The 17,394-nt window shown below is 51.5% G+C and overlaps 5 protein-coding genes across 5 annotated transcripts; 2 read left to right on the top strand and 3 right to left on the bottom strand.

The window, feature by feature from the left end:
• Nucleotides 1-1,864: 1,864 nt before the first annotated feature.
• BKA67DRAFT_425620 (uncharacterized protein) lies at nt 1,865-4,527 on the top strand. The gene is made up of 3 exons (XM_046096836.1): nt 1,865-2,447; nt 2,649-3,491; nt 3,546-4,527. The coding sequence occupies exons 1-3, from the start codon at nt 2,232-2,234 to the stop codon at nt 4,260-4,262; spliced, it is 1,776 nt and encodes a 591-aa protein (XP_045953588.1). The 5' UTR covers nt 1,865-2,231; the 3' UTR covers nt 4,263-4,527.
• BKA67DRAFT_581578 (ATPase, V1/A1 complex, subunit E) lies at nt 4,321-6,104 on the bottom strand. Its single transcript, XM_046103922.1, has 3 exons — nt 5,614-6,104; nt 4,946-5,454; nt 4,321-4,836 (listed from the first exon to the last, which is right to left on the bottom strand). The coding sequence occupies exons 1-3, from the start codon at nt 5,644-5,646 to the stop codon at nt 4,686-4,688; spliced, it is 693 nt and encodes a 230-aa protein (XP_045953587.1). The 5' UTR covers nt 5,647-6,104; the 3' UTR covers nt 4,321-4,685.
• Nucleotides 6,105-7,188: 1,084 nt separating this feature from the next.
• BKA67DRAFT_524750 (uncharacterized protein) lies at nt 7,189-8,986 on the top strand (the record flags this gene model as incomplete). The annotated part of the gene is made up of 2 exons (XM_046098609.1): nt 7,189-7,230; nt 7,307-8,986. 2 exons carry the CDS (start codon nt 7,189-7,191, stop codon nt 8,984-8,986), a joined length of 1,722 nt encoding a protein of 573 aa, XP_045953586.1.
• Nucleotides 8,987-10,807: 1,821 nt separating this feature from the next.
• Nucleotides 10,808-12,771, bottom strand: BKA67DRAFT_581571 (S-adenosyl-L-methionine-dependent methyltransferase). The gene is made up of 6 exons (XM_046103921.1): nt 12,416-12,771; nt 12,218-12,359; nt 11,860-12,147; nt 11,691-11,798; nt 11,381-11,609; nt 10,808-11,319 (listed from the first exon to the last, which is right to left on the bottom strand). The coding sequence occupies exons 1-6, from the start codon at nt 12,623-12,625 to the stop codon at nt 11,259-11,261; spliced, it is 1,038 nt and encodes a 345-aa protein (XP_045953585.1). The 5' UTR covers nt 12,626-12,771; the 3' UTR covers nt 10,808-11,258.
• A 2,804-nt stretch (nt 12,772-15,575) lies between these two features.
• BKA67DRAFT_650253 (major facilitator superfamily domain-containing protein) lies at nt 15,576-17,091 on the bottom strand (the record flags this gene model as incomplete). The annotated part of the gene is made up of 1 exon (XM_046106043.1): nt 15,576-17,091. The coding sequence occupies exon 1, from the start codon at nt 16,941-16,943 to the stop codon at nt 15,576-15,578; it is 1,368 nt and encodes a 455-aa protein (XP_045953584.1). The 5' UTR covers nt 16,944-17,091.
• Between the last annotated feature and the right edge of the window lie 303 nt (nt 17,092-17,394).

Genomic DNA, 17,394 nt, shown 5'->3' with positions numbered 1-17,394 from the left:
TTCTCGGTCCGACGCTACGTGTAAGTCACACATCTGGTATCGCCTCCATTCGTTGTTTTATTGATTTGCTTTTGCCATGCTGGCTGTTGGAAGAAGAAGTTATAGCCCTCCGACAAAGACTTTCGTATCTTGGTGAAAACATCACAAGTAACATTGTCAACTACTATTCGCCCCTTGACGAGCGCGCACAAGCCGCAGCCTTACACATAATTCCCATCCCATTGGCAAATAGATCACGTTTTTAGGCCTATTCTTAGATGGCTTACTGAAGTTTGGTGCAGAAACGTGGTGCTTTGCTTGCCCATCATTGCCCGCTTCAGCACAGTTGAAAGCGGGCGGTGATAAGATTACTGGCTGCAGGTAACAGACCAGAAGATCCATCACCCCTTATGAAACCAACCTGCACTAATGCCTTCGCACTGTATTCGTGCCGTTTGCCAAGTTGTCAAAACCCGACAGACCGTCCGTACGCTCTTGGTTGGCCGACCTTCTTGAGATGGAGTTTTGTGGATGCACTCCAATTCTCTCATTCGGGGTCTTGCTGGAGACCGAGATGCACATTCTGGATCTAATCACACGGGCGCGAGAGCGCGAGAAACATCTTTGTCCATGTAGTCTACGGTAAACGTGGGACTGGCGGCACCCCCTCACGTCTCTAATATACAGATCTAATGGAGCATCAGTTCCTAGCTATTCTACGTCAAGGCTCGAAAACCATCAGTCGTCAAACACGCTTCACATGCTCCTGCCCGCCTTCGTCATATTTGTCCCAAATCTGCTAAACTCCAAATGCTAATAACGCTGACCTGTCGTCACACTTGTAATTGATGCACCTGAAGCTGGCTTAATTTAGACCGTTCAGCCAGAGATTCTGGGTCGCTCCCAGGGTTCAGCGGCCGCTATTTCGTCCCGCTAGTCTGATTGCAGACTTCCGGCGCCCGACTTATAAAGGTCAAGATTTTAGGAGACCAAGCATACCGGAATACCGCGTTGAAACTTCGCTTACAAACCACTGCAGGAAGGGACCAAAAAAACCGTCCTCGATGCCTCCAATGCCTTCAATAGTATCAAGCTAAGAAATCAATGACTATGAACATGAACCCTGCTTGAGGTGCTTTGACGTTAGCCCTTACAGCCCCCAAAACCCAAAACCTGCATCTGGTCTGCAGATCGAGAAACAGGGGCTCAGCAGGATCGCCCGTCTTAGAGGCAGTTGTCTGTGAACCACGATTCGGTACTATCCGGATAAGATTGAGTTTGTTTCGCAAGCAACATCGTCTGAAAACCCAGCCCTCGAGGACGAAGAGCTTCTTGTCCCAAATCACAAGAGCCACACAGAACGCATGTACCTGTCCTCTGCATGCGCATCTGGTACCCCCGGTTTGAAGTGGTTATACGGAGTATCGTATGGCACTGTCCAACTTTTCTCCTTTGGCCTAGACCGCGGTCACGGAAATCTAGTGCCGGTAGATCTCCCTTATATTGGCGAAAGACCATAGAAAGCGATGGGGCTTCCAAATTACGCACGGCGACGAGATTAGAAGCTGGGCAGACGCGTCCCACTTGCAGCAGATTGATATGGCGTTGCGCATGCCCGCCTTGAAACGTAAATTGAACTATCACTGAACTGACGTGTCTAGCTAACGAGTATACTGAAATGGCTTAGGCATGCAGGTGCTCCATTCGGGAACTTTCCTTCAAGCTGTTTGATAACCATATGAATAAAAAAGGTCTGCCAGAAGGCTGCAAATGAGTCCCCAGATCGTATCTCTTTATGACCTTCAAATGGATCCCTGGCAGACCTAGCAACACTTGTTGCCGCGAGAGCCGTTCTTGTAGAATGCCAGGCGCATTCAAAGGGGGCCAGGGGGCATGGCGGTCGTCAGCGTCGGAACCCCTGACACTGTTGGTTGCTAGGGACGTGCGAACGACAGCGGGCCCCGCCAAGCAGGTGCAACCCAGCAAAGGAAATAGCGATCACCTATGCAGCACCAGCTGGCTCTGGGCCGACAGCTGCGAGGTTCCACCGTTCATTTTTATGCACGTATGCATTAGTTAACGTTACCATGTGAATTTGCGCCCCGGCTTGAGCTGCGAACACGCCCCAAAGTCGCGATTGGAGGCGCCAAACCGCGTTGAGTGCACAACCCATGCCAAGCACTGGCCTACATAGTATTCCTGGCGACATCTCCGAATGAAGCTCTCGAGAACTTCCGCTAGATCTGGTCGAGATGTCTAAAAGTGGAGATATCAGAGGTTTCTTCAAGAAAAAAACATCTCAGGCTTCATCGGCTACAGGAGCGGCAGCATTTTCATATACCAACAGCGTATTCGAGGTGGGGCCTCACCCACCTGATGAGCAAACACGCCGGATATCACCACCAGCGCCCCCATCGCAGGTTTTGTTGGACCTGCCGTCTTCGCCGATAACTCCGCAAAAGAAGAACGTAAAGACACCGCTTACCCGTGACACCGAGATCAAGGGCTCCGACGATGAAGATTCGGATAGTTCCATCGAGTCGCTGGGCGCGCTCATAGGGCGCAAGTCCGGGCCGTCTTATCAGAGGCCTACAGCCTTGACTGCCACCCCCAAGGCGAAGAGGATCGCATCAGCAAACTTTCACAGATCGCCTCTGACGCATCAGCAGAAACCTAAACACAAGTTTGATATGAAAACTCTGCTCAGCCATGCCAGAAAGGACAATGAGACGGAGAAAAGTGCTCGCAGGGCCGAAGAAGCCAAGGCGCAAGCCGAGAAGGACCTAGAGCCTGAACCAGATGCGAACAAGATGGCAGGCGAGTTCTTCAGCGACGACGAGGTGAAGGGAGAAAAGCTTGCTATGGCTCTTGATCGAACGACTGGTGACGAGTCACGTCCTAGAGCTTACTTTTTTGGCCTGGATGAAGCGCCGCGCAGCCCCCCCAGGCGACAGTTCCCCAGGAAGGCTGTCAAGGCAAACCCGTGGAGCATTCTCCAAGATGCAAGCTCGAGAAGACAGACGATCATCCACGGGCTGCCAACGATCCTGGCGAGGAGGGGCAAAGAACTGCCTGACGAGCTCTATCTCTGGATCCTTGATGAGATATGTGTCGAAAAGGACCTTCAACTACGCAATCAATATATCAACCTGGCAACTACCTGCCTCGATGACATGCGCCGTCTCGTTGACGAGAAGCAGCTGTATAACATGCTGGAGAAGTTAGGGGGTCAGAAACACTCAACTATAGACGACAAATTCGAGCTATCACCTGGACTACAAGCCCCTTACCCTAGTAGAGACTGGTCACAGCTCAGATATTTCTTGGAGCTCTTGCAGGTCATGGCACCTAATCTTGCCCATGAGAATAAAATGGGGGCGATAAAGATGCTTATACGGCTCAGTCTTGACCCTGTCATCTCAACTGTGGCTGGGCTTCAGGTTGCATACTCGAAAGCTATGCTCGCATTAGTGTCCGCCTTGCCTGCGCCAGAGGATCAGTGGACCAACTGTGTAAGTGTATCTACATCTCGTCAAGCGCCGCGGTGCGGCTCTAACGTCCTCTAGTGCGAGAATATATGCAACTACTTGTACACTCGCGTAGACGCAGCTTCGCAGCGCAACATGGCCATAACGCTTCTACCAGCATCTACGCCTCGCATGGTCGAGCTTCAGAGAAGGCTTGCGTCCGAGGCGTTGCTGGGCGAACCGAATCTCGGGGCCAGGCACCCCGACAAGTCCGTGACAGCCCAGGACCTCTTCTCCCGCCTCTCGGAGCCGGATTTCCAGATCACAAGCTCGACCGACTTCGGCGAGTTGAACGCCCTGATCTCACTCCTCGACATCACCATCCACGACGGTTCGCACTTGTACCGAGCGCGCCTATTTCCCTCCGTCTCGAGAACGTCGGCCTCCTCCTCCTCCACGCTCGCCCCCATGCCCACGCCCTCGTCTCTGGCTTCCCCGTCGACGACGCCGTCCCCGGCCTCGGAGGCCGAGGCCAGGGCACAGTATGACATGGACGTGGACGGCCTGCTCAGGAGGCTCAAGGTCATGCACGACAAGATCAGCGACAACACGCTCGTGGTCAAGAAGGAGGCCAAGGCCGCCATGGACGGCCTGATGAAGCGGCTCAACCACACCGTCCGGTCGCGGCCGCAGCCCAAGGAGGACATCTTCGAGGGAATCCTGGTCTCTTCCAAGAAGGACAATGCCGATCTGCCTAGACAGAAGGACTTTATGAAGAAGTGGACTGCTGCGAAGGCTGCCAGGGCTGCGGAATAAATAGGATTTTCTTCTCCTTCTCCTTCTTCTTTCCTATTGCGGTGAGAAGGACACCATTACAAACAAACAAAGAACAAACAAACAAAGAACAAACAAACAATAAGGCCAGTGCCGTCTGATGGGTAAAAGTTCTCCGGACGCACAAGTCATCATCTCTCCTAGGATGCCGATCACGATTAGCGAAGTAATTGAAATCATTGATGTATTGAAATCAACCTGCTTGTGTGCGGAAACTTGTCCCTCCGCTGTATGTATACACATCGTCCACGATCTAGACCATCGGACACCGGAGGAAAGCATGCTGAAAAATCCAGGTTCCGAAACAAAACGATGCATGATAAATAGTATATTCTGGACAGCCTCCGTCTTCCTATGCTCCGATAACAGTACCCGTTGAACGTCGCTTGTCCCCGTCCTAGCCCCTTAATCAAAGAACTTGCGGTTAGGGTTGTCACCGAACAGCGTCTTTCGTACCGCGGGCAGAGCGACTTCTTGCAGCAGCTTTAGGCGCTCCTCGAATGTGTTGTTGATGTCAATCTTGCCCTGGCCTCCCACGATGACAACACCTCCGGCGCTAGAAGTTCAGTATGTTAGCAATCAGAATACCCAGATCCGTCAATCTCCAATACAGAATTGCAGAAGTTACCAATCCGCGGAAAGATTGCAGGGGGTCTCGGACTCACCTCTCCTCTGGCAGGGCGTTCTCCTCATCGATGCTGACCTTGGTCTCCTTGCCCGTCTTGTCCTTGTACTCCTTCTCGGCGTCCTCGATGGCGCCCTTGAGGATCTTGGCGTCCTTCTTGCGGCCCCTCACGCTGATCTCGTCCTCGCTGAGGGCGTAGAGGCCCTCGAGCAGCAGGTTCTTGAGGACGGCCCTGTGCTTCTTGTCGTCCTTGGTGCCGCCGGGGAGCTTCTTGGCGGCGGCGTCGAAGATGTCGTCGAGCAGCTCCTGGCGGGCGCCCAGGACCTTGAGCCGCGTCTTGTTGGCGACAGTGGAGCGGGTGATCTGCTGGGTCATGGAGGCCTGCTTGAACTTCTTGGCGTACGAGGCGTCGATGCTGTCCGTCTCCTGGCGCACCAACTTGGACTTCTCGATGGAGAACTCCTCGTTGGCTTTTATCTCGATCTCGCGGGCCTTCTCGAGCGCTTCTTGCTTGATGAAGGCCGTCATCTTCTTGAGCTCCTGGTCGACCTGCGGTTCGGAAGCGTTGACCATGTTAGCTGCCTATCATGACGTGATGGGGGGGCGAAGCGTTGTCGATGGCATCATGAGCGACCGCGAGCCTCGGGGGCTTGTTGACCGCGGCGTGTGTTGCACATGTTGGACATGCAAGCTGTGGGACAAACGCACCTGAGCGTCCGACATGGCGTGGACTTGCGACATGTTGTCGGCTTTGTATGAGTGATATGGGGGAGGGATTGAGTGTTGATTCAGACGGGGCGAAATGAAGAGGCCAGCTGCTCTGAGCCAGTGTGTGGAAGAATGGATTAAATCCAATCTATGTGTACGAAGCTTGCGAGCTCTTCTGATAAGCTTCGATCTGGATGGCGTTGGCGGGAGTATGCGTAGGATGTCGTCGTTGGTTTGGATATGGTGGGTCCCTCTCTCTCTCTACCTAGTTAGTCGAGCTCCAAGCAAGCAAGCAAAAGCAAAGCAAAGCAGTGGAACGGCCACTGACACTGGCGCTGACGACGTCGCTGTGCAGCCCCAGGCAGAGGCTAACTATTACCGCAGAGCAGCTCAAGGACAGCGGACGGACCATTTGGGTAGATAGTGGGGCCTGGGCCGGGTGGATAAGAAATTGGTCTCAACAGCCACATCCTACAGTGCACGACCCCCCCCCCCCCCCCCCCGACGCTTCAGCTTGAACTTGAATCAATGGAAGACATTTGAATGCATGATGGAGCCTGTGGTCTGGTCCCACGCTCACTCCACCGATGCAAGCCAGCACCTGCAGCCAAAATACCGACAATGAAGAAATCGTACGGAGAAGAAAGCCCTACATGGTAACTTGTGTAAAACTCACCTGCACCCCAGAGACAAGCACACCCAGAGACAAGCAAAGCACCCAGGCCGGAGCCAACAAGCGGGCCGGTCGACGGTGGGACTATGCATTATGTATACATGGTAAAAGGAGCATGTACTGTAGTCTAACCTGACCGTAGTCGCTAAAGACCGGCACTTTTGGTGGTACGTGTGACCATGGGGAATTGCTTTCCGTGCTGCCTCTCGAGCTTTCATGCGACCGTGTCAGTTGTTTCAATTTGACGCATTTGGGGAATTCATGTAGATCTGCCTCTTTTGATTATCCAAGTCTACATCATGCTCAACTCTACCTTATTTTTGGAGGGGAGGTTCTTTCGTTTTCATTTTCATTTTTATTTTGAATAAATTTGTCTAAAACTGCTCGACTGACAAACAGGCGTTCGTGGTCTTTCGTTGACTTGTACTAACCTGCGAACTAACTACTGTACCGGATCCGTGCTGTTGGGGGAGATCACCACCCGCGTCAAACTTGCACCCATCAAAATCGCATCCTCATCCCATCCCGCCTATTTGCACGGGACCCCTGCTCGTCTCCGGCGTCATCGAGCACCCGCCCGTCATCTGCGCATCATTTGACTCGACCGACCTGAACGTGCTGTCCGCAACCTCCTATCCAAACTTCTGCGACCACCGGTCAAAGTATACCTTATAATTACCAGTACAGCCGCCCTCCAGAGAGAGGCTTACTTATACCATCGCGCATTCTCACCGCCACGTCTAGACCCCCCCGAAACCCGAAACCCCCAAACCTCGAACACATGGCATGACGGTGGAGCTCAGCAGTGCCGAACCACATCACGACAAATGCGAACACGAGGCTCGATATCATCAGCGAATCCCCTCGCTAGGTGACCTGGATATTTGTACAATATCATCGCGATGGGGTCACTGGGCGGTCTCTCCCCCGAAGCGAGCATTGCGGTACGTCCTTCTTTCGCGACAAGTCGCCTAGCACAACATGTCCTTGAGCTTCCGCTGATCTCGTCATGATTCACAGATCGGAGTCTTAGTTGGTCTCATATCTACCAGTATACAGTCCCTGGGACTTACCTTGCAACGGAAATCGCATATACTCGAAGACGAAAAGGGACCCCACGATGTCCGAAGACCGCCGCATCGAAGGCGCCGATGGCAGCTGGGCATGGGCATGTTCGTGGTAGCCAACATCCTCGGAAGCAGTATTCAGATCTCGACATTGCCCCTGCCCGTTCTTTCCACCTTACAGGCCGCTGGCCTGGTCTTCAACTCGATATGCGCCACCCTGATACTTAGCGAACCCTTCACAAGATGGAGTCTATGGGGCACTATGCTTGTGTCAGGAGGAGCTATTCTGATCGGCATATTTGGCGCCATTCCCTCGCCAGCACACAGTCTACGAGAATTGCTCCACCTGATGGGAAGGTGGCAGTTTATTCTGTGGATGGCATTGCAGGCCGTGCTCGTAATCGCTGTCGCCGTTACGACGGATCTGATCAGCCACTTTACCAACTTGGCGCAAAACGCGCGCTTTCGATTCATCAGGGGACTGGCGTACGGGGGCATCAGTGGCATTCTGTCTGCTCACTCCCTGCTGTTTGCCAAATCCGCAGTCGAGCTGATCCTTCGGACCATTGCCGATGGAGACAACCAGTTCGTTCACTGGCAGTCCTGGATGATCGTCCTCGGACTCGTCACCTTGGCCCTGACTCAACTGTATTACCTGCACCGAGGGTTGAAGCTCGTCTCAACCTCTGTGCTATATCCCCTTGTGTTTTGCATTTACAACATCATTGCCATCTTGGATGGGCTTATTTACTTCGACCAAACAGATCTCATATCAGCTTTGGATGGCAGCCTCATAGCACTTGGCACCGTCATTCTACTTGCCGGAGTTCTAGCATTATCGTGGCGTCTTAGCGACGAGCAACACCCGCCCAGCGTAGGTCAATCGACACTGACACCGGGCCTCGGATTGGTCGAAGATACCGAGGGCGAAGAAGAGTCATCTGTCGATTCCGATGCTGACAGCTTCACCAACGAAGAAGAGGCAGTACCGCCGACATACAACACCTTTGCCCCTGGCACCGGCCAAAGCAGTCCGTTGTTGACACCGGGCCGGAAGTCTTCGAAAAGGTGGCATGAGCGCGCAGAAATCTGGGGCGAACTCGAAGACCAGGAAGTCCCCAGTCCACCGCAACATCCACACCGATCTGTCACCCTCCCTGCTGGCGCCACTGAGACGACAGCTCTGCTTGGCGGAGCGAAGCGCCATGTTTCAAATGCTTCCCATGGTTCACTCTCGACAGCTGATCCATCGTCAGCGACGGGCGACGCACCGCAGAGGAAGAGTCTTCGCAGGAGGAGGAAGTCGACTGGTTTCCCAGGCTTTACAGCACGAAAGCCGCCTGGTAGGAGACAGAGTACCAGTGGCAATGGAGTACAGGACGCCCTGGGCGGCATATGGAAGATGAGGTGGTTCAAGGGGCGGGAACGTGGTGACAGTACTAGCGCCATCGATGATCTTATACCTAGTGGCACAAGAGATCGGAGCCGGAGCCGCTTGCCTAGGTTTAGGGACGAGGAAGAGGCCGTGGGCGGAGGAGATACTCGGGATAAAGCTACGGATCCTGGGTCAAACGGAAGGCGCGACAACGGGCAGAGCTCAACAGAAAGAAATACAGAAGAAACGAGGAGCTAGGCGACGGAGCTTGAGATGGAGCTCATTATCAATATACCCACTAGGATTGAAGATCAACTTTTTTCGTTTCAGTACATTCATGGCGTTGCTTCCTTGGGTCTGATAGACTCCTTCTTTCCCAAGATACACATGGGATATGTCAAATGTCTTTTCAACGAAACCACTGTGTCGAGACTTGGGGGCATGGATGCATTTGACGGCGCAAACATTGGCCATCAATCGGCTTTGTGCTACCATCATTTCTTGACACCACATCTCTTGCGTGCCGATTTGTTGCCCGTCATCCTATCAAAACCATTGAAGAGTAACAGTTTGACCAATACCTGCTGATATGTTCTTAAAGTGTAATAGGCTCTGCTCGAACTGGACCCACTGTGTGGATCAGCCGCCAGAAATAATATACTGTAAGCTCAATGCTAGGGCCGCCATAGACAGCATCTGCCCAGTTCGGCTCATTGGAATAGCTGAAGGGAGGATTCCTTGTAGATAAGCACTAGACTAGGTTAGGTAACATGGTGGCCAGTCAGTGGATTGCTATACTGTAGTGGAGCATAGTCCGAGCATTTTGTATCTAACTGGTCGAAGATCATATGATGGCCTCAAAATAAAGGCAAGCTCTCCCAGGTTTTCTATTTGATCCCTTCTTGCTCCTAGTTCGTTCCTATATCTAAGTCGTTGATCAAAGTCTGAATGGCATGCTAAGCCATTTCACAACCCCAGGCAAAGGAAGTAGCTGTGACAAACTCTAGCGGCCGCTGATGACTGCTACACATCTTGCGACTCGTCTAGGACCCAAACCATTGAGACCACCTTGTTTATAAATCTTCACTTTTTTGGTATTCCACCCCTCACAAAAAGACAAAAGGAAAGATGGCCACTCAGGAATTACCGCCGTGGCAGGGCTAGATCCCCACGATCCACGGCCTAGAGCACTCGCAGGCCATGCGCGTGGTGTGGGCGCTCCAGGAGCCTCAGGACGCTCGGGGCCTGCACTTCGAGGTCAAGAACTACCCGCGCGTAATCCCCCAAGAACCCGGACCTGCCGCTCGTGTCGCCCGTGGGCAAGTCGCCTGTCCTGACGGTCGAGACGGCGTCGGGGGAGATGGGGGATACGAGGCCCGGGTGGGTGCCCGAGGACGACGAGGGGCTATGTCGACGAGAAGAAATATCCCAGGCTCAAGAAGTGGCACGAAACGATCACGGCGAGGCCGGCGTATCGCAAGGCGATCGAGAAGGGCGGCGGAAAGGAGAAGTATGATTTAGTGAGCTTTGGGCAGCATTAGGAATTTCATTCCGTAGAATTATAGCTTGGGTGGCGTGAATTTTCTCATTGGCTTGGGATAGTCAGTGCAGGACTTACCCAGCTTACCATCAAAATAACTTAATTTGTTTTCTTTTCTCTCGCCTTCTTTGGTTGCATGGCCATTTGGTCGGTTCGTTGCGGTTCTCGGGGTGATGGCTGGCAGAAAGAACAAAGAATATTGCTCCGTGTTGCTCAGGTCATCTGGCCATCTGCAAACTCCCATAAAGCAATTCGAGTTTGAGGCAAACGAAACATACTACAAGACTTGTAGCTACAAGCTCTGCTGACAAATTCAATCGATCATGTCTTACCATGATGCCGGCCTGTAATCACTCCTCGACATCATATGATTCACCATATGAGGTAAAGAGCTACTTTATCAAAAAGAAAGGGAAAAGAAATGAGCTGACCAACCTATCAATTATATATCAAAATAATCGAGCACGTAACTTTCTCGTAAGTGATATAGGATATCACTCCCCGACAAAAAAGACTGCCAATAAGCCGGCCCAGAAGGAGGCTACACAGACCCTGTCTATTAGCTCTGTGGGTCAAGAAGTGAGGTTTCCAAAGGCATGCACTACCCTGTGCTAATAGATAACAGGCATCCTCAAATAAAAGTTCGACGGCAGCTCTACATGCTATGGGCCAAGCTTCCAGTGCCGACGCTTCCATATGCGAAGATGTAAGACCGATATCTAGAGACGATGGACTAGAACAAGCAGAACAGTATCCACGAGAGACGACCCGCTCTCGTTGCGCCATAACTTACGAGAAGTTGATAAGAAACTAGCAGAGCTAAAGGTGGATTGAAATGCCATGCAGCATAGCCCGCGACGCAATCCAGTGTAATCGGCTTAGACGAGCATTCAATGGTTCTGGGAAAGAAAGTTCCGCCTTCATGATGCAACAACCGCACTCAACAGGAATAAACCTCAAACACATCAAATCTCTAGCCTCAGCTAATAGCTAACCTGGAACTCCTGGGACAGCTTCGGCATCCCGTGGCTTCCTTCCATACACAACATAACTTGTTCACCGTCAGTCTCGAAAATTCTTGCCGTAAACCCGCTCCTGGATATTGCACTTACACTCCCAGATACCAGCTGTGCTTGCGATCCAGAAGATCTTTTTTACAGTCCGAGACGAGACTCTCGATCTCATCTGGACTCAGACCTGCCGCACTCAGTAGAGCCCAGCTCATGCCCCGGACGCCAACGAGCGAGCTGCGCAGCATGAACCATCCAGTAGTCTTGAGTCTGGGGTCAGGAGACCAAGGGCCGATGGGCCACTCGATGAAGTGCTCCTCGACGTCGACGACTAGGCAAAAGAATTTATAATTAGGACTTCAAATAGTGATTGCAGCAGAGTCGTGTCAGTGAAAGCCAGCTGACGACTTACATCCAATCTCCTCAAGCCACTCCTTGTATCGACTAGCCTTCGTGAAGTCGCGATTGTGCTTGGCACTCGCTACAGCCATCAACTCGTTCCACTTCTGGACGGCACTGCCTGGCGGGCGTTCCCGTCAGCTACATGAGCTTTTTTCATCAATTGACCATGAACCGCTCACCTTCATGCTTCTTGTGAGTGTCCATGATCGGCAGCGTCGAGTCCTGAAACTCAATCCAGCCGCCGGGGTTCAGATACTTGAACGCATTTTCCATGACCTTCTTGGGCTGGTCGAAGCAGGTCACCATGAAGCGAAAGTGGATGTAGTCAAAACTCCCATTGGGTGTCGGGAAGAGCCATATCTCCTCCTCGGCGTCGTCTTTCTGGAAACTGCAGTTGGCGATGGTCAGGGCGGGCTGGATGGCGCTGAGATCTGTTCCGATCACCTGAGAGACTGGATGCTCCTCGGCTGCAACCGATGTGAGAAGTTTAGTCTGGTCAACGTCTCACATAAGAGATGATGAGCGGGATTTCCTTACCATACTGGATTGCCCAGATTCCTGTTCCTGTGCCGATGTCAAGCACGTATCGGGGTGGCTCTTCAAAAGGAGCCAGCGCCAGCTTTCCGTCTAGCAGCAGCCGGAAGCTCACGTGCATTATATCGAGACGATCCTGTTCTTCCTATAATAACAATTCAAAAAAAAAATTCCACCGTTGTCTCTCTGGGGCGCTCTTACCGCATCGTTGGGCAAGAAGTATTTGCCTTGCTTGTACCCGTGGTAAAGGTTGCCTGACTCACCAACGACCGAATCTGCGTCGTATACGGATTGGCCCGAGGACTTGCTCGACTCGGCGTCGTCAGACACGTAGTTGGCTTCCCCCTCAAGCACATCGATGTCCCATTGACCAGCGCCTTGTGGCTCTTCTGTAGATCCTGCGTGTGCCATCTGTGATCGTTTGGAGAGGCGAAATATCTTATGGACTATACTCTAGTCTGATGAAGTGGACATTCGAGGTCGAGGTCCGGAGCATCAGATCATGCGACATGGGATAATGAGGGGCTTGCGCGGCTTCAACGATACCTATGCGTGATGCGTTCGCATTTGTGGATCTCTGCATCCCACCCCTGTCTCCATTGACTCCTACCTCCTCGGTCATACAAGTGTATACGGTTTGTGTAATAAATATCACTCACACAGCATAGACCTCGAAACTTTATACTGTTTATTACAGGAAGCATAGTCAAGTGCAATTGGAAACATGTGTGTTGGAGCGAACAAAAGCTAGCAGCTTGCAAGTAGTTCTCTATCAGTCATCGGCTGATGACACCCGAACCTTATGTTCGCCGTTGATCCTTATCCATATTGATTGGTCCCTCTCACAATTATGAGCCGGAATCTCGAATTGGTAGGTTGGTTTTTCCCAAAGCTCGCCTGTCGGACCGGTCTGTTAGATCTGAGCAACACCGCAATATCTGTCATGGCAGCAAGACTTATAATAATGATTCTGGGGATTGAAATCATCTTCATTTGGCTCGCATTACATGTTCTTAGTCTGACTGGTCTTAACCTTCTTTCAGTAGAGGCCCTATGAGCTCGTTAAATGTAGATTGCTAGGAGATTTTGTAGAAAAGCCCACTGATTATTACCGGTTGTGCCATTTTGTTTCATCAATTTTCTCCCAAAGATTGTTTCTATCCATGATAATGGTGGCATCTTTGTTAAAAGGAAATCTTTGTATGTGCTCAAGGTATATGAGCGGCGGGTTTGATGTGTTTTGCTGAACAGATAAGTTCATGTTCAGTGCTGTGCATTTGTGCTTGATCTCAGTGCTTCGTCCAATACCTATTTATTGAACCAAAGCCTCATTCGTGTTTATATCTGCAAATTGGAAGATTCCAACAAGGTAGAAAAAAGGACCATATGATCTCGATCAAGAAAGAAATACTTCTCGTGATACTATTTTTGAGGGATGCCATGAATCGAGAAATATTGTTTCTTCGAGTTACCCGCTCAAGTGAACCGGGCTGTAGCCCCATATTCTTTCTTCTCATTGTTGGTAGTGGGGTAAATTACATGGTCACTGGGTCCAACGACTGTCTTTGTCTTCGAAAATTCGAAGCTACTGATGGGGAAAGAAATAGAAAGGAAGAGGAAAATGAGAAGGAAAGGAGACCACATATTCTACCTTACAAATACACTAGTAACAAATTGGACGCGAACTGCCCTTACATCATCATTTTCCCTGTCAGCAGCGTGATTCAAAGCATAGAAATGAGAAACAGTATTTCGAAACAAATCAACAGAATCTAGTATAAATAAATACGAGGATCAGTGCCATTTTCTAGAGATAAATTATCGAGTCAGAAACCTGGATGACATAGTCGTAGCAGAGTCAACCTGAATCTTGATTACCGCGGCGGCTCATAGCGACCGTATTTGGTCGGGCTGGAATATCCACGGTAACACATTATCTCTTCTATTTTACTCAAATTTTCAATACTAATGACACTCACTATATGAACAGAACCGCGCTTCCACTTCCAGCTATGTATCTAGATCGTGGTAACCACATTCCCCTTTCACATAGGCTGAGTATAATGTGTCGAGACAGGCTACCATCACGATTGTCGTCACACCCGCAAACTTCACTAACCTTAGTCATGCCAGTAGGCAATCCGAACTTATCTATTCGACTCACTCTAATTCAGGACTTGGCTTTTGTGGCAAAAACAAACATTATATTGTCTCTGCCCCTTGTCAACATATCTGGGGGATCTGCGCAGAAATTGGGTCGAAAAAAGACAAGCAATCATGCCATATGCTCGTTTTTTTTGTTCTGGGAGGTAGCTACCACTACATATAGGTACGACAAAGTTCACGATATGATGCAGAGCTCAAATGTATTCCATATCACTGATCTCGAGACAATTGACCGTCTTCTCCTAACAGTTTTCAAACTCGGGTCTCTCTCACCTGCAAACGCCTTCTCTTACTTCCATATAAGACACCTCAATATCGCTCTACGGCTTCCATTATCATTCTACAAAGCCATGAAATTTTCAAAAGCCGCTGCAGAAGCGGGCATCCCGGACAAATGGAGCTCAAAATCAGACATATGGGCGCGAGTATGGTTGGCCGTTGGCCGGCTTCGAGTAACTTAAGACATCACAAATCTGGCTATATCATCAAGGCAGTTTGTCTCGGTCCGTGGTTCACGAGCGCGCAGTGATTTCATATATCGAGCACTTATCATCGGAATACCCCTTGGACGTGTCCGTCGGCCTCCCATGCCTACATCCCACTATTGAGGACCCAGCACGCCAATTCACGGAGGGGAGTCCCGGATGTGCATTGACAATACATCTGGAAGTGCGGCAGGGATGGCATAGCGAAACTGGCCGGGGAGGTCCACGTTGTTCTGGGAAGTAGATTCCCCTGTACTGTTGGATCTTCAAAAGATAGAAAACATGTCGACGACGGACCTTGAAGAACTCGAGCAAAGTCTCTATAGCACGGGCAAAGATCCAATGAAGTTGATCACATCCGGCATCTTCATCCACCCTGGCATACTGCAGCGACGGCTACTTCAAGAAGCCCCAAAATAGGGATGTAGACATGAGCCCATTAATTTGATACGTAGGCGTCTGTACGAGATATCGTACACGTTTGCACCCATCTCGGATGGTCGTATTTTGCGCGTTGCACGATGACGGAGATGCTGCCGCAAACAATCCACAACGGCAAATGGCAACGAGATGGCTAAGAAACAAGTACGAATATCTCCGACGATCTGTATAATCAAGCTATCCAAGGGCTGCTTGTGCAATTCCTGCCGGATACCACATTGAGGACTATTTGCAGCTACTTCCATGCGCCTCCAGGTCGCCAAGTCCAGTCACCTCCTCCTAAGCGTCAACACGACCAGGCATGCTCCCCCAATGGCCAGCAAAGCCAAGTTGATAGAAACGCTAACGACCGGCTTCGTATCGGAGGCATTGATACCATAAGCCACGCACTGGCCCAGCGACTCGATGCCGCGGACCACGCCGGCCAGGTACGCGGTCTCCTCGATGGTCTCGGACATTTGGGCCGCGTTCCAGTAGAGGAAGGTCTGGGCAGACTGCATGGCCAGGAATAGGAGCGCTACCGACGCCGCCGCCTTGCCGTAGCCCGGGTCGAGCCAGTCGAGCTTCTTGACCGGCGGCTCCAGGGCCGTGTAGGCGAACCAACCCCAGGTTATCGCACAGAGCACCAATACTAGGCAGGTCATCGCCATGTGGGAGTCCCGCCTGTAGTTCCTCCTCCGCGTCCCGAGGTCCGAGATCAGGGCGACGAACGCGGAACCGAAGATGGACGCAACGGCCGTGAGCAGCGACACCAGCGCTCTGCCGCGGACGGAAAAGTGCTTGGTGACGAAGGTGTGGGCAAATGAGTAGTAGAAGTAGGCAAAACAGGCATACGGGATCGACAAGAGGATATCAGTCTTGCGGAATTGCTGGAGCAGTCGCAGGTACTCGTCCTTGTATCCATACAGCGCGCCAAACCGTTTACTGGTCTTCACGGCGACGAGCGTTCCGTCGCTGTGTCGTACCTTGGTGGCCGGCGACACGAGGAGCGCGACGGGCAGACCGAGGCACATGATCGTCATGGTCACGTAGTACACATTATACCCGACGTGACCAGACTGGTTGTCGTGAGCACTAAGACCCAGGTTTATCGAGGCCGCAACGACGCTCCCGAGCTCTTTGAACGCGACCCATGTGGTGATGCTTCGTCCTCGCCATTGCTCGCGCGGATACCCGATGATGACGAATCCTTCCGCTGCCCAAAAGAGACCACTGGCCGCGCCCCGAAAGATGGCGGCGAAGATGAGAAACCATTGCGTGCCGTACTTGGTGCTACAGTAGAGCGCAGCAGCAAAGATGGGGTCACCAATGGTCCCGATCGCGAGGGCCCAGTTCGCCCCCAGAACATTGACTACCGGGCCACCAAGCAAACATACGATGCCCATGAGACCAAAGTTGATAGAAGTCGCGGCATTGGCTACGTACGGCTGCTCTTGTCCTGCGCCGCCAAGACCTTGAAGGGCATTGAAGGAGCCTATAGTGCAAAATGCTGCGACCGACACAAGGATGACCTGGGTTGCTACAGAACGAAAATGCAGCGGATGAATTGGCTGGATAGATTTTTCAGATGCTGCCGCAGATTCCGACGGATCGTGCCCCACTATGTGAGGCTCTTGCTTATCCATCATTGAGGGCATCTTGAGGTTGAACAAGTGCACGAGAAGTTAGTGGGCCGACATTCCTAGACATGATAGTTCGGCCGCCAAGACTTTATAGAGTTCTATACTAGAACAAGAACCACAGCGAAACGTCCGCAACTCGGTGATGGCTGACGCGATTGATAAGATCATCATAAAAATCTGATTAGATGCAAAATCGGAACTTCGGCATACCAATGGGGCTCTAATGAATCGCGCCGTGGCTATAAGGCGTAAGAGCAGGTTGTGGGCCCAACGAGTGTGCCGCCTTCCCGGCCGGTTTCCGGGTCTTTTCAGATAATCATATAGACTATTACCCAAGCGCAACTGATCTTTGCGGCTTCTCGGCATACTTTCACCTGAACCTTCTCCGAATTGTAGCTGTTTCCGCAAACAACGGCAGCAAGACCACGAGCTATCCCGATAAGTCAAAGATGACCATCCAGATCGA

This window comes from Truncatella angustata (assembly GCF_020726525.1).
Source record: "Truncatella angustata strain MPI-SDFR-AT-0073 chromosome Unknown BKA67scaffold_9, whole genome shotgun sequence".
Lineage (NCBI taxonomy): Eukaryota > Fungi > Ascomycota > Sordariomycetes > Amphisphaeriales > Sporocadaceae > Truncatella > Truncatella angustata.
Note: the sequence above shows the minus strand (reverse complement) of the source record. Positions and strands in the feature narration are given on the sequence as shown.

Bases quoted from the DNA above. Each gene is read 5' to 3' on its own strand.
- BKA67DRAFT_581578 (XM_046103922.1), bottom strand. From the start codon at position 5,646: ATGTCGCAAGTCCACGCCATGTCGGACGCTCAG. The intron at 5,455-5,613 runs GTGCGTTTGTCC...TCCGAACCGCAG, and splicing joins ACGCCATGTCGGACGCTCAG to GTCGACCAGGAGCTCAAGAA. The intron at 4,837-4,945 runs GTGAGTCCGAGA...CTGAACTTCTAG, and splicing joins AACGCCCTGCCAGAGGAGAG to CGCCGGAGGTGTTGTCATCG.
- BKA67DRAFT_425620 (XM_046096836.1), top strand. From the start codon at position 2,232: ATGTCTAAAAGTGGAGATATCAGAGGTTTCTTCAAGAAAAAAACATCT. The intron at 2,448-2,648 runs GTAAAGACACCG...ACGCATCAGCAG, and splicing joins TAACTCCGCAAAAGAAGAAC to AAACCTAAACACAAGTTTGA. The intron at 3,492-3,545 runs GTAAGTGTATCT...AACGTCCTCTAG, and splicing joins AGGATCAGTGGACCAACTGT to TGCGAGAATATATGCAACTA.
- BKA67DRAFT_581571 (XM_046103921.1), bottom strand. From the start codon at position 12,625: ATGGCACACGCAGGATCTACAGAAGAGCCACAAGGCGCTGGTCAATGG. The intron at 12,360-12,415 runs GTAAGAGCGCCC...TTGTTATTATAG, and splicing joins ACTTCTTGCCCAACGATGCG to GAAGAACAGGATCGTCTCGA. The intron at 11,320-11,380 runs GTAAGTGCAATA...ACGGTGAACAAG, and splicing joins CACAGCTGGTATCTGGGAGT to TTATGTTGTGTATGGAAGGA.